This window comes from Eulemur rufifrons, chromosome 1 (genome assembly GCF_041146395.1).
Source record: "Eulemur rufifrons isolate Redbay chromosome 1, OSU_ERuf_1, whole genome shotgun sequence".
NCBI classification, from domain to species: domain Eukaryota; kingdom Metazoa; phylum Chordata; class Mammalia; order Primates; family Lemuridae; genus Eulemur; species Eulemur rufifrons.
In genome coordinates, this window is record NC_090983.1 from 7,200,404 (window position 1) to 7,216,446 (window position 16,043).

At 36.0% G+C, this 16,043-nt stretch overlaps 1 protein-coding gene across 1 annotated transcript in view; it reads right to left on the bottom strand.

The window, feature by feature from the left end:
• The window catches only part of DIS3L2 (DIS3 like 3'-5' exoribonuclease 2), a 307,218-nt gene that overhangs the window by 151,449 nt on the left and 139,726 nt on the right, over positions 1 to 16,043 (bottom strand). Inside the window, exon 9 of the mRNA XM_069470450.1 lies at positions 6,859 to 7,032. Coding sequence (XP_069326551.1) covers positions 6,859 to 7,032 — 174 coding nt within the window. The remainder of the gene's footprint in view (positions 1 to 6,858; positions 7,033 to 16,043) is intronic.

The following is a 16,043-nucleotide window of genomic DNA, read 5'->3' on the forward strand; positions in this document are numbered from 1 at the left end:
CAGCTAGTAGTCCCTGGAGAGTTAGGACTAACTTCTAGTGTTCTTTCAATGCTGCCACCCTGCCTTACCAGGGGAACCTTTTTCTAAATGGCAATTTAATCATATTGGACTTCCTGATAAACAGCAAGATCATTAGTCATTTAATGTTAGTTATGTTTGAAAGCTTTCCCACAAAAGGGTTGACCTGAAAGAGGTTAGTATTATATGACTCTCCTTTAAAGTTGCTATTTCAAGGTTGGTTTTACCTGGAGTGAAAGGAAATTTCTGTCTATTTGGAACAGCTCCATCTTGAAGATATTTCAATATTTCTTACCACAACACCCTTTCTGTGCTCAGTATTTTTAGCTCATTGTTTTCTATTTTGGCAGCTGAGAATCTGCAGTTTGTAATTTTACCTCTAGCTTCATATTTCTTCTTAAAAGTGAATACAATGTCCTGTTTATAATAATAAAATCACTAGTTGGCAGAACGACATTAAATGGAAAAAAAAAAGAGAAAGCAATTGGAAAATTTAGAGCAAGCAATTTTAAGTGCCAAGTTTCACATTTGTAATGGTCCAGTGGAGGTCACTGGGCTTCCTTTTTATTGAGGGAATAGTAAAGAAATAGATACCCACAACTTCTCTCATAAAAAGCTATAGAAACTACTTCCACTTCAATGAAGCTCATGGTTTTTCTGAAAAGTGACATGATTCAAACTTCCATAATAATACTAACTACAGGAAAAACATAAAAATCAGTTTAGCGTGGTATTTTCCTCCTCCAATATTTAGGTTTTCATTTTCCACTTTAATTGAGCTTTTACGCTTTGGTTTCCTATTCCAGTTTAACAACAAAAGAAACAAAACAATATGAATGAAATTAGAAATAACTGGAGCCAGTCTCAGAAATAGCCTTGGGGTTTCTTGGGCTTCTGGTATACCCCCTTTAAGCAGTTTCCTTGGACATATTATTTTCCTGATCCCCCAAGGTTTGCAGTATTAATGTTGCTTTTTCTTTTTTAAACCTCATATGCCTTGCTAAAGAGAGCTACAGGTCTAGGCCATGCAAGCACAGGTTCTCTGGAGACTGGAACAGAAGGTCCAGAGAAATGGTGATGCCAACCAGAAGGGTTAGATCGCCCCTAGGAGTTCACACCAGCCTAACTTCTTGAAAATTGCTAACCAACCATTTTTCTTTTCAAAATAAACACTATTTCTCCCAACTTCAGTTTGCAAAATATTACCCCAATTCCACTGGACTAAAAAACTGGAATTTTACTGACATAATTGGATTATGAGGTTTAAAGATTGATGGAACTTTTCTGTTCCAAATATAATTGTTCAAATACCAAACCTAAACGGGTATGTAGAAGTTCTTACGTAGCTAGAGCCAGAGTAACATTGCAGGCTCTGAGGCAGGGTGACCCAGGAGGGGAGATCAAGAAGTGATCAAGCCATAGGACTTGCAAGCCCTGTTATAGAAGGATCTTGGAATCTTAGGGGAACATACTGCCTTTCTGCAGCACCAGCCTACAGCATAAATGAAGACAACTTTAGTCACTTCTATGCCTGCTCATTTGTCAGATCTCAGCTCATGTACCCATGATCCTGGCAGTTTGTTCATCACTATGTTATAGCACTTCCATTCTCTGCTGTAATTTATCTGAGTATGAATCTGTCTCCCTGAAGAACAACAGCTGGCTCTTGGTTGTTTTTGTATTTCCAGTGGCTGAGTATTTGGCATATATTATATATAAATACACATACTTATTATATTAATATATATACATATATAAGCAGTATATGTAAATAAATGTTTGAAGGAGGTTTGAATTCATTAGTTTACAGAATATGTACTAATTTATTAAACATAACATATATTTTTCAGCATGCACTGGGACTCAAAACAATGATAGCTCTTTTTTAATTTCAGAATGTTATGGGGGTACACATGTTTTGATTATATGAATTACTTCTGTAGGGTGTGAGTCAAAGTCATAAGTGTCCATCACCCGGATGGTGTGCACTGTACCCATTAGGTGTGAATTTACCCATCCCCTACTCCCCCCATAATAGTTCTTTTGATGTTCCTAGGAAAATGAATATTGATGATAAAAAAAACTCTTTGAAAGCAGTGGACCTCAGAGCACAAGAAACTACATAATCACAAACACTTGTACCTAGTACCTCTCTCCTTTATTACAATTCCATATCTGCCTATGCCTTAATAATTTGATTCATGCTCTTCTGCCACAAGACTGAGAATTCCATAAGGGCAGAGAACACATCTATTTTTGTTCAGTGTTGCATCCTCAGTGCCCATGGATGGTGTTCAATAAACATTTGTTGGCTGAATAACTGAATAAATCTATCACAAGACTCATCCAAGAAAAGGAAAAGGCAATCAGATCCAAATATTTCCACATACTTATAGGCTTCTCTTTATGTGTACTTTTTATTGTAAAAAATAAGAAATTAACTGACACTACAAAAATACATGAATTAACTTTGACACCCACACTAGGAGCGTGAGTCAGGTGGTAAATGAGGTCTACAGATGAAAGAGCCAGCATTCCAGAACACAAAAGTAATGACACTGGCACTCTCGCTGGTTCCTATGCTTCCAGCCAAATGCAATTAATGGGTATTTACCCATGCCCAGTTACATGGATTTATGAATATTATCTACTTTTAGCTAAACTAATCCTTACAAAATAGGAATATGGCTAAAAAAAATTACTGCAAAAATCCAAAGATTGAAAATAATACTAAATTAATAATACAAATTCTACTAGTAATACTACTAACACCAGAAAAATGGCAACAATAACATTTCCTCTGCTCCTGATATGAATTCATCCCCAGCCACGTTACAATTTCAAAACAATGGCTGTCAATCATGCTACTAAGCAGGTACTTTAGAAAAAATAAACACCCTTAATCTATCCCTTCGGTAAAGATGGCATTTTAACAATGAGAAAAAAAGTTATTGCATTTTGAAAACAAAACAACGTATTCAACTCTTGAAGATAACATTTTTTAAATGGATGTTTTAAAATGCTTCCCCTGTTATATGATTTGGGGCCTAAAATCATGTAAGTGTATAAACTGCAAAATCACTCATATGTATACATTTAAACTTCTAACAAAATTTTCTAACTAGTTTTTAAAGATACCAACTGAAGAGTAACAAAGGATTATAAACTCATTTTTTAAAAACCTGAAAATGCAACACCACTCAAGGAGTCCATAAGAACTGACTGATACCAGGAAGGATGGATATTTATTAGATGTATTTCAAAATGAATTGGAATATAATTGGTGAAGAGGACTGAAAAACAAGTATTATGATTTAGTAAGCTCAGCTCACATCTTCTAAAGATATGTCTTTTTCAGTTCTGATCACCATTAAAACCAAGCACCAAAACACACAGAACTTAGAGTCAGACCTCTGAATTTCTATATCACAAGTTGTTAAAGCAAAATTTAAATAAATATGATAAAGAATATTCAATCACATTGCTTTTACCAAAAGCAGAATCATTATATAAACAAACAGGGTTTTCTATACCTTTTGTAAGTAAAATTATTTAAAAATTTATTTCATTCTCATTTCCTTTTTGTTATTTTTATACTTTTATTTATGTTTATAATGTACATAATAGATTATTAAAGTAGTAAATTCATTTACAATTTTAAAATAAAGACATATGCATTACTGGGAATGCATGCTCAACGAAGCTTAGATATTACTACTTTAGGTAAGCATCAGGAAGCAGTTGAAAGATTTTAAATGCAAAGCAGTAAAAAAAATTAGATTTGAATTTTAGAAACATAATCCTGAGGACAGTAGGCAGGGATAAAGTGGATGCTAAAGAAATTTAAAAAAAAAAAAAATTCCTGTTATTATGCTAAGCAGAGAGCATCCCAGAAGCTCTATCTTTGGATCCTTTCACAGGGCATAAACATATAAAATAAAGATATGTTTTAACAAAGGCTTTCTGCAGAGGAAGGCCTCTTATTCTGGGTCCAACCCAGAAGGCAATGAAGACCAAAGAAAGGGCAAGGTAGAGGTATGAGAGGGGAACTTGGAGCAATACTGGGCCCCATAACTGTTGACATTACTTATCTGCAGGCTGAAAGTCAGGCTGGAAAAGATAGAGTACCTCTATTTTCTGACATTAACATTTATAATTTTTTTTTTTTTTTTTTTTTTTTGAGACAGAGTGTCGCTTTGTTGCCCAGGCTAGAGTGAGTGCCGTGGCGTCAGCCTAGCTCACAGCAACCTCAAACGCCTGGGCTTAAGCAATCCTACTGCCTCAGCCTCCCGAGTAGCTGGGACTACAGGCATGCGCCACCATGCCCGGCTAATTTTTTTTTTTTCTATATATATTTTAGTTGGCCAGATAATTTCTTTCTATTTTTGGTAGAGACGAGGTCTCGCTCATTGCTCAGGCTGGTCTCGAACTCCTGACCTTGAGCGATCCACCCGCCTCGGCCTCCCAGAGTGCTAGGATTACAGGCGTGAGCCACCGCGCCCGGCCAACATTTATAATTTTTAAAAGTAATTTTAAAAAATAATTTTAATATGGCAGTATACAAAATGAAAAGTAAAATTTTGTTTCCCTACTTCCTTACTAATCCACTCCCCATGATAATCACTGTTAACAGTTTCTTTCTTTCCAGACCTTCTCCTATGTATATATATTTTTAATGTGTCTCTCTATATGTATACACATATATGCATGTATGTTCATTTATATAGTTTTTATATTATTTTACTTCATAAAAAATAGGCTCATATTCATATTGTTCTGAAACTTGCTTCTTTTACCTAATAATATATTATAGCCATCCATGTAGGATACTCCATGTGAATTTAGCTCCTTTTTGCAGAGCTGTAGGGAATGCTATCATATTGCTTTAACATAGATTATTAAACCATTCTTTTATTGATGGACACTAACAATGTCTCTGAAGTTTCATTTTTACAATAAAGTAGCAATAAACATTCTTGTACATATATCCTTGTATACTTCTTTGAGTAGGACAGATTCCTGAATAGAGTTTTTGGGTGAAAAGGTAGATACATTTACAATTTTGATAGGCAATATAAAGTAGCTATACTATATAATACTTCAAATAATAAGGTTAAGTCACTCATTCTGGTCCTTTTTTCTCATTAAATCTTTTTATAGAGTCCTAGATTCAGGAAAAGATTTCAGAAAACAAACCGCTCAATTTGGATATGAGAAAACAAAGGTTCAGAGAGGTTAAGGTTATGGGCCCATGGGCCAGGCGTGGTGGTTCACACCTGTAATCCTAGCACTCTGGGAGGCCGAGGTGGGTGGATCGTTTGAGCTCAGGAGTTCGAGACCAACCTGAGCAAGAGTGAGACCTCATCTCTACTAAAAAAAATAGAAAGAAGTTAGCTGGACAACTTAAAATATATAGAAAAAATTAGCCGGGCATGGTGGCACATGCCTGGAGTCCCAGCTACTCGGGAGGCTGAGGTAGAAGGATTGCTTGACTCCAGGAGTTTGAGGTTGCTGTGAGCTAGGCTCACACCACAGCACTCTAGCCCGGGCAAGAGAGTAAGACTCTGTCTCCAAAAAAAAAAAAAAAAAAAAAAAAAAAGGTTATGGGCCCAAGATCTCAGAGCTCCTGAAGAGATAAGGTACCCACGCACCAGCAGGAGTTCAGTGAAGGGGGCGTTACTACTAAAGTCCAGCACTGCAACTTGGGTTAACTGACTTCAAATATACTGTGTGTTCCATTAGAGATACTAACAAGTAGGAAAAAAGATTAATTATCTCCTTTTCCTTGCCTATCCATGGCAAGAAAAGAAAAAAAGACAATAAATTCCTAAAACATACAATACCAAGGGGGAGCAGAGCAGGAGCATTCACAAACTAGGTGGAGCAATGGGCACCAAGAACTGAAGGTATCATAAGTTCAGCTGCATGAAGCAAGCAAGTGTGGTGGAAAAGACTCTGACACGGGATGACCTTCGCAAAAAACCTTCCACAGCCTCAGTGGGTTGTATGAAAAGTTTCTTGGTTCTAAATATCTCCATGTGGCATCCAAAATGAATGCCAGTACTGAAACCAAATTCTGAAGAGAAATATCAGAAAAGAACTAACATCCCACAATGAAGAAACATCTTCAAAGAAGATGTTGTTATAAAAATACCACAAAAGTACTTTCCAACAAATTCCAGACCTAAAAGTAAAGCTTTAAAATGAGGCTCCAAGTACAGAAGTCTTGAATCCTTTGCTCTGTGCCCGAAGAGGCCCACTTAAAAGAAGGCACTTCTAAGCAGATAACGCTGTCTTTATTTGACCAGACCTATGTGGTACAGCAATGAGAAAAGAAGATGGCAACCATACCTTTTGAAATTAGAATGATCTACAACAGGTGTCAGCAAAATTTTTCTGTACAAGGCGGAAAGTAAACATTTCAGGCTTTGCAGGCCATATGGTCTCTGTTGCAACTATTCACCTTTGCTACTGTAGTCCCAAAACAGCTATAGACAATGTATAAGTAAATAAGCATGGCTGTGTTCCAATGAAACTTTATGGATGCCAAAATTTGAATTTCATATAATTTTCATAAAAATTATTCTTATTTTAATTTTTTCAACCATCTAAAAATGTAAAAACCATAGATCATGGGCTGTACATAAACAGGGAACAGGTTAGATTTAGCTTGTGGGTCATAATTTGCCGAACTCTGGTACAGAAGCACTTAATTCTCAACTGAACTGAACTTGAATATTGGTAGAAAGATGGAAATATCCAAGCCCAGCCTCTAGGAAAGTTAAGTTAGAAGGCAGAAAGGTAGAAACATGTTGTTCTTAAAGAGTTTCAGGTGTTTACCTTAAATCCTTTCTCTTGCTGAACTCATCTGGTGGAATTGTCCATGGCAGGCCTTGAGGGAGACACTCTAGAACTTCTGAAGGAAAATCAGAGAAATCCACACCATACTCTGTTAGTATTCCTTCTGTTTCAGGCTCAATTTCACCGGCTTGCCCAAGACTCTTAGCCAGCTGCCTATGGGCAGAACAGAGAGGGAACAACTGGGTTAGTGAACAAATGGAACATAGGCACCTGTCTCCTCTCTAAAAGAAAGGTATTAGGAAAGTCTTTAAAATCTCTTGCCCTTCCACCAGTAGGAATATGATCACCAGCGAATGGGACGCGGGGGAGGGGAGCAAGCAGAAGAGACAATGATATTCTTGTCCTTCTAAATCCATGACTACAGCATAATTTTACCTTTTTACAGGAATTCTGACCAAGGGAATAGAGCCAGAAGGCTTTTCTTAGGACTCCTGCAATTGTTCTTCATGGACAAGTCAAAATTGACATTATTAAAGGCTTGCATCTATGCTTTCTTTTGCAAATACCTTTAGAGACAATTTGATCAACCCAGTTTGCTGTTAAATCATTAGTTTCAGAATGCCTATACCTCAAAGTCATGTTCACTAGATTAGATCTGGTGCTCTTATTTATTTCACAATTCTTCTAGTTTTTACCTTTAAATTTTTAAAATATTTTATCTGAATACAGACATAATACATGTTCACTATGGAGAAGTTAGAAAACACAGAAACCCACCAAGAAGAAAATTAAAATTATCTGTAATCCAGTCACCAATTCACATTTTAGGGCATCTGCCCATTAAAAATAAGATTGCATTTAGTAGGACAGTCTTGACATTATGAGTAGGGTTCTACTATTTAGAGGGCAGATCTCATTATCTGTGGGTCATCTACACATATATTAAAATTGATAGCTCTCTATTCTTATAAGCATTGTCATGTCACTCACAGACTACAACTCTGAAGTTGTGTGCTGAATACAGATAGCCGATAGGAAATGTGGGCCTTGAAGTAGCTGCTATGTAGAGGTGTTGCAGAGAACAAAGATGGCCACTTCCTCTGTTGTAAAGTCTACTTGTCTACCAGGGTTATCCAGGAATCTACCCTTAGCACTTCCTGCAAGGAATTTAGCTCTGGTATTAGGGCCTTCTCTGGGGCCATTCAATTTCTGTGAAAAAGATTCGGTTTCCTAGGTAAGGGTAGATGCCTAACTACCAGAGTTCTTAACGCACAGTGGCAAAGGGGTATAGGGGATGTGGTTGCCTCAAATGTAGACTTTAACAAATTCCAAAACCCAGCCTTGCTACTGGCATGAGGAAGTCATGGTAGCAGCACTGGCCCCATTTGTCACACACCAGCCAAGAGAGACCAGCCCACTGTCTACCCCTACATCTTCCCACCAGCCTATTCCCTAGGTAGCCTGCAGATTGACCTGTGGGTTCTTTACACACAATGTGGGCTCAAATCAGTGCCTTCTCCTCAAACAAGGGGTGATCTCCCAAAAAGCATATCAAAAAGCCAAAGATAGCAAAAATATGGGAAATAAAATTAACAGAAAGCTATCTGGAGGGCCGGGCGCGGTGGCTCACGCCTGTAATCCTAGCACTCTGGGAGGCCGAGGCGGGTGGATTGCTCAAGGTCAGGAGTTCGATACCAGCCTGAGCGAGACCCCGTCTCTACTAAAAAATAGAAAGACATTATATGGACAACTAAAAATCTATATAGAAAAAATTAGCCGGGCATGGTGGCGCATGCCTGTAGTCCCAGCTACTCGGGAGGCTGAGGCAGTAGGATCGCTTAAGCCGAGGAGTCTGAGGTTGCTGTGAGCTAAGCTGACGCCACGGCACTCACTCTAGCCTGGGCAACAAAGTGAGACTCTGTCTCAACAAAAAAAAAAAAAAAAAAAAAAAAAAAAAAAGAAAGCTATCTGGAAAATCGCCAGATATTTGGAAATTAAACAATTCATGAGCTGAAGAAGAAATGAAAAAAAATTAGAAAATATTTTAACTGAATGAAAACATATCAATATTTGTGAGAAACACCTAAAGCAGTATTTCAAGGGTAATTTATAGCATTTAATGCTCATATTAGAAAAGAACAAAAGTGTCAAATCACTAACCTAAGCTTCTACCTTAAAAAGCTGAAAGAAGAGCAAATTAGATCCTAGGTAAGTAGAAGGAAGGAAATTAAAAAAAAAAAAAAAACCCAAAGGATAGGAAATGAACAATTAACAAAACCAATAAAACCAAAGACTTATTCTTTGAAAAGAGAATAAAATAGATAAATTTCTATCCAGACTGATGAAGAGAAACAAGGAGAGAAAGACACAAATTACCAATATCAGGAATGAGAGAGGGGACATCATTATACATCCTCTAAGCATTAAAAGGATAATAAGGGAATTATCAATGACTATAAGCCAACAAATTCAACATCTTGGATGAAACAGACAAATTCCTTGAAAGACACAAACTGTCTAGGATTATTCAAGAAAAAAACTGAATACTGAATATTCATAATCATATAATATGTTGAGACATATAAAATTGCCAATATTTGACCACTTATTAACCTATAAAAATACAATTTTGTATGATTCTACCCAATAGTATTAAAAATTATATAAAATAACCATATATCATTCAGATAGCATACATAGTTTCTAGGAGAAATATAAACACACAGTTTATTAGAGATCTACACTAATGCAAAAAGAAACAAATTCACATATGTGGTAGGAATCTCAGTAACTGTGTCTGTGAGGCAGACCTAGAACACAGTGATCATACTATTCCCAGTTTGTGAAGTTAGAGTGCCATCCCCTAGGGTACAATGTGGCCAAAAATAATTACCTTATGCTAAAAGTAGAAAACGGCCTACTAAAAACTTAGACAAAAAGGTATTTTATAACATCCAGCTTTTGAAATATAGTACTAAAATCCAAGAGGAACTCACTATTTAAAAGTGGGGGAAGGGAAGGAACCAACCAAATGTTCTATTAAAAACAAAACAAAACAAAACGTGTAAAAAGGAAGAAAGGAACAAGAAAAAGACATGACAGAAGGATGAACTCGGTAAGTATGTAGCCACAGAAATGATAATCATGATCACAGATATTCTCAAGAACTCAAGAAGTGATGAAAATATCAGCACTATCAGACAAGAACTGGAAGAAAAGCTGCAAGTATGTAAGGAATAAATAAGTGAAAAAAGGAAATAAAAACTAAGTTTTTAGACCTCAGGAAATAAATAGAAAAGAACAAAAGAACCATCACAGAAATGAAGATCACACTGGAATTAACTGATGAACAACTGACACTATTTGAAAACAATTAGGATCATAAAGAAAAAGCTTGAGAAAGTGAGGAAAATGAAATTGGGAAGTATAGGATCAAAAAAGGGTCAAAAACAGACAGATGTGAAAGGCAGACCGAGGATATCCATCATTGGCATAACTGGTGTTCCTGAAGGAAGAAGCTAGATATGAGGAAGAGAAAACATTTTCAAAGATCATTAAAACAAGTTTCCTGAAATAAAATAAAATTTAGGTTTACAGAAAGGATATAACATGTCTCAGGAAAGAATAATACAGGAAATCATCACTGAAACATATTCTTGTGAAGTTATTAGTCAAAGATAAAGATTTCTAAGTGCAAGAACTCAGGTAATACAGTTGTCATAAGCCCTTTCTAAAAAAAAAACAAAAAAAAAAAAACCAAAAACCTGCTAGCCGATGAACTAAGGTCGACCAAAAGATGGAGGAATTCCTCCAGCAAAGAAGACTGGTGCTGAGCACTGGATCCACATACGTGGTGGCGGGAAGCTGAGGGAGAGAGAGCGAGGACAAGAGTAAGCAGGTGACGTGATGGACCTAATTTTAGATGTCAGAACAAGTCATATCAGTCATTAGATTTTTGCTGAAATTAAGGAGAAAAAATTTTTTTTTTGTCTTTTTTGGTGCTTTGTGGTCTGGCAAAAGTTTTCAACAAATTATAGTCTGAGTTCAAAGAATCTCTATTTGTTCGCTGAAGTTACAACATGGCTCATAAAGACAAAATTATACTTTAGTTATGGTTTCCAAATGTGATCAATGACTCCAAGTTCCTAATAGCAGAATTTAACATTTATTTTACTAAGCTCCCTAGAACATTTCTCAAGTGCCTTATTTAAATAAATTTATTATATTTAATAGATTTTCATTGGATATATATTTGATAGCAGCATGGATTGGATATCTTGCAGTGATAAAAATCTAACAGGTCAGCATGCTGAAAGAGTTCATGCTTTTGAGGCCTTAGATGTTCCAAAAAGAATCCTTTCCTGTCTACTTACTCATAAATTCTGCTGTCACCCTGAAAACCAGAATACCGTGGAATCTAAACAGAGGCAAATTCTACTAGGGAACTGACTTATATGTTGTATATTTATTTTACAGAAGGATTTGTTTTTACATTTTAAATTTAATTTCAATGTAAATCTTATTTAAAATGAATCATGAAGCCTGACCAACATAGCAAAACCACATGTCTACAAAATACAGAAAAATTAGCTGGGCATGGGGTGGTACATGCCCTGTAGTCCCAGCTACTCAGGAGGCTGAGGCAGGAGGATTGCTTGAGCCCAGGAGTTTAAGGTTGCAATAAGTTATGATGATGCCACTGTACTCTAGTCCGGATGACAGAGAGACGCTCTGTCTCAAAAAAAAAAAAAAGAAAAAAAAATCAAGAAAATAACTTTTCCTTTCATGTAATATAGTTCAAGTGTTATGTTATAGCTTTCTAAGTAGTTTCTGTGTCTTCTATTCACTGTCTGAAAAGATGGCAATATCTGCTTTAGAACAATTATGGTTCAATGGTACATCGAAATGTCTGGTGATCTCCTAAAAACCATATTTCGGCCTACTCTGAATTAAAATATGTCCTCCAAAAATAACTTAGTGAAGATGGACATGATGGCTCGCATCTATAATCCTAGCTGCTCAGGAGGCTGAGCAGGGAGGATCGCTTGAGCTCATGAGTTTGAGGCTGCAGTGAGCTATGATCATGCCATTGCACTCCATCTTGGGCGACCAAGCTTGAGGGAGACCCAGTCTTTTAAAAAAAAACTTAACAACTCTCACAGCCAAAAGGAACTTAAAGAGACAGGACAACTAAATGTAATATGGTAATCTGGAACAGAAAAAGAACATTAGGTTTTTAAAAAGAAGGAAATTTGAGTAAAGTATGGACTTCCATTAATAATGTATCAATATCAGTTTATTAATTGTAACAAATGTACCATACCAACACGTTAGTAAGAAGGGAGACTAATTGCCAGGGGTGGGGGAGTGGGCGGTATATGAGACCTGTGCTATATTGACTTTTTTTGTATGTAAATCCAAAATTATTCTAAAAAATAAAGTTTATTTTAGAAAACCTTAGAGCTGAAAAAAGGAGTAAAAGTAATTTAGATGTCCAACAATAGATAAATGATAAGCTAAATCATGGCATATTTGTTCAATTGATTATTATGCATTTAGAAAAGAATTTTGAAAATGTTATATATAGTATAATTTATTAGGTCATTAAATATGAAATATCTGATTTCAAATCAAAAGTGTAGTTTACTGTATCTCAAACAAGAAGCAGTACAATTAATCAAAGTATGCACCTAAACTATCGACACAGTTTTACCTTCTTAATTGTAGCTTGCTTATGCCAGCAGCGAAGAAGCCTAGAGAGCAAGTGGTAATGAAATTATGAAAGGTGTTTTCCCCAGCTTGTTGAGAATTGAATATTTTTCCTTGCAAGAAGTGGTCCAAAGCCTGGAAGAAGTGCTAGCCAGTTGGTACAAGGTCTGGTGAATATGGTGGATGACAGAGAGTTTCCAAGTCCAGCTCCTGTAGTTTGAGCAGCGTTGTTTGTACAACATGCGGTTGAGTGTTATCTTGCAAGAGGATTGGCCTGTCTCTATCGATCAATCTCGCATCCTCATCATTTTGTCCAATTGGTTACAATAGACATCCACTGTAGTCCAATGACCAGGTTTCATGAAGCTGCAGTGGATAATACCAGCGCTGAACCACCAAACTGACACCATTAGCTGTTTTTGATGAATATTCAGTTTTGAACTGTGTTTCAGCACTTCATCTTTATCCAACCATTGTGCCGAATGCTTGCGATTGTCTAAAAGAATCCATTTCTCATCACACATAACAATATGGTGTAGAAATGGTTCGCCTTTATGTCATAACAGAAAAGAAAGGCAAGCTTCAAGACAATTTTTCTTTTGACACTCATTTAATTCACGCAGAACCCATCTAACCAGCTTCTTTACCTTGCTGATTTGTTTCAAATGGTCCAATATTGTTGGAATAGTAATGTTGAACCTTGCTGCTAATTCACGTGTAGGTTCGGATGGATTCGCTTCCACTACAGCTTTCAGCTCATCGTTATCCACCTTGGTCTCAGGTCGCCCACATGGCTCATTTTCTCAAGATTACAATCACCGGAACAGAACTTCTCAAACCTGTGCATTCATTAGCCACATCCTTCACAAACACCCTGTTGATATTTCCAGCTGTGTGCACAGCACTGGTTCCACGAAACTCATATTCAAAAATAACATGAAATTTGAGTTATCCATGGTTTCACAAAAATTGCTCTTAAAAAATTTTGACAGATAATCACAAGCTAAAATGTGCATACGCAAGACTGAGGATGTACCTTCACAATAAAAATAAAATAAGATGTGTCAAAGTGAAATGTCAGAGATACCAACTGTCAAACTTAGTACTTAAGGAAATTGGACATTTCATACTTAATAACCTAATAACTATGTAAAAACATTTATGAAAAGAGTGAAAGAGAATACCAACAAATTGTGTTAATTGTTTGAAAGGAAGGATTATGAGTGATTTTTTTCCTCCACTTTCTAAGCTTCCTTTAGTATTACATTGTGTTTTTTCTATTGAAAAATTATAGAAAAAATAATTATACTATCATAAAAACTGTAGTGTCCAATATTGGTTTCCTACCAAACATTCATATCTTTCCTCATCCCCCCAAAAGAAACCTAATCTTTTTCATACAGGAAACTCATCTCACCTTCAGCTCCAGAGACAGATACTATTCTGTCTATTCTATGAGAATGTTTTTATTCTAATAAAATCAGTGCATGGCTCCCCTGGAGACTATAGTCAGTAGCATGGTTGGCTGAGAGGATCTCCCTCCTTGTGTTGGATGTGATGGAAAAAGTAGGTAACCTAACCGTCCTGGCAGCCACCTTCATGACCACAGGGAAACCACTGTTAGATTACTAAGGACAGAAACCTCTGAACTCCCGTTTATGTGAGATAATATATGCTCCTATTATTTAAGTCGCTTTGGGTCAGGGTTTTCTATCACCTGTTGCTAAAAGTATCCTACTCTAAAATATGTTAAAATATCATCCATGAGAAGCAAACTTCCCTTTCCCTCCCTTCACTCTGTAACAGAAAATGTAAAGTTCTCACTGTCAAAAAGAAAATCTCAGGATTGTAGTAAATACAAGCTGACATGGTACTGCTGGTCCTACAGCATAATAATATTATAAATGGCCCTTCCTTATGCCATACATTTCTATCTTAAAGGTGCTCCCTTTATGACATCCATCTTGAACTGGGCCCACAACATAACCCAGTTCACTTCATCTTTGTGGAATACAGTAGCAAGGCCAGAAAGCCATCCCTGTCCCCCAGAGCAGATCTCCCTCTTCATTACCGTCACTTTTCTTCAGTTGTATCTCCTTTCTGGCATGTGCCACTTTCTAACTGTGTCACAGTGCTTTAGGTACATCTCTTCCTTATCAATAGATGGAGAGGAGCATCCACAAAAAGAATAAACATTTCTTTATTTCTGTATATCGCTGAGACTTGCATATCTTAGGTGTCCAAAACAAGTTGGTTGAATGAATATATGAACAAATAAACTAATGTTTTGAGCCTAGAAAAGCAGCACACTATTCTTCCTTGAAACTGTAAAGGAAAACTGAGAATAACAAAAACAAACAAACAAAACCCAAAGACCTGTATTTAGGTAAACTCTTGAGTCCTTTAATAATCAGCCACCACATTAGAAAAATTATTAATATTAATATATCAAAAAATCAGGAATAAGAAAAAAAATGCCTGCTGCCACTGCTTTTATTCAAAACTGAACTTTTCTCAGTTACTGTGTTGAAAATAACTCCTCCCTAATTGTGAATTGCCAATTCAGGAAGATAAGAAAAATAAAAATTATATGGATTAGAATAGAAAAAACAAACCTGTCCTTATTTCCCAATAATGTGACTATCTATATAGAAAAGCCAAAGTAAACTGTATCTGAAGTATTAAAATTAATAAGGGATATAGCAAGATGGCTAGATATAGGAATATATAAAAATTAATTGTAATTCTATACACCAGCAGGAAAAAGTCAGAAAATGTAACTTCAAACACCTGTTTTTCAGCAGCTACCGTTAATAGTAAGAGAAGACTACTCATAAACTGGGGAGAAGATACTTTCCGTATCAGTGACTGCTAAAAAGATTACTTTCTAGAATATATTTTTTTAACTCCAAAAAAATCAAATGACAAACAACCCAATTAAAAATGGATAAAAGCACCAATGAATGCTAAAATGAGTGTGTAAAAGTTTAAGCAAAAAGAATAACTGTATAGTCCCAAACAAATCTTCCTCAAAATATAGTATAAAAATTATAAGAAAAAATAGCAAGTTGGGAATCCTGGCAGATACTTCCTTAGTCAAGTGATCAAGGTTAATATCACTAGTAAGACATACTAACATCATGTGACCCCTGATAAGCTGCATATCACATCTGTGGTATACTTCCCAATAAAGCCTGATCTCAATCTAATCATGAGAAAACACCAGACAAACTCCAATTGAGAAACATTCTACAAAATCACTGATCAGTATTCTTCAAAAGCGTCAAGTTCATGAAAGACAAGCAAAGACTGAGAAACTGTCACAAACTGAAGAGTCTATAGTGAAATAACAATTAACTGCAACGTGAGATCCTAGACCAGGTTCTGGAACATAAAAAGAATGTGAATGGAAAAATTGGTAAGATCTGAGTAAATTCTATACCTTATATAATAGTATTTTACCAAGGTTAATTTCTTAGTTTTGATAAATATTCTATGGTCATGTAATATGTTAA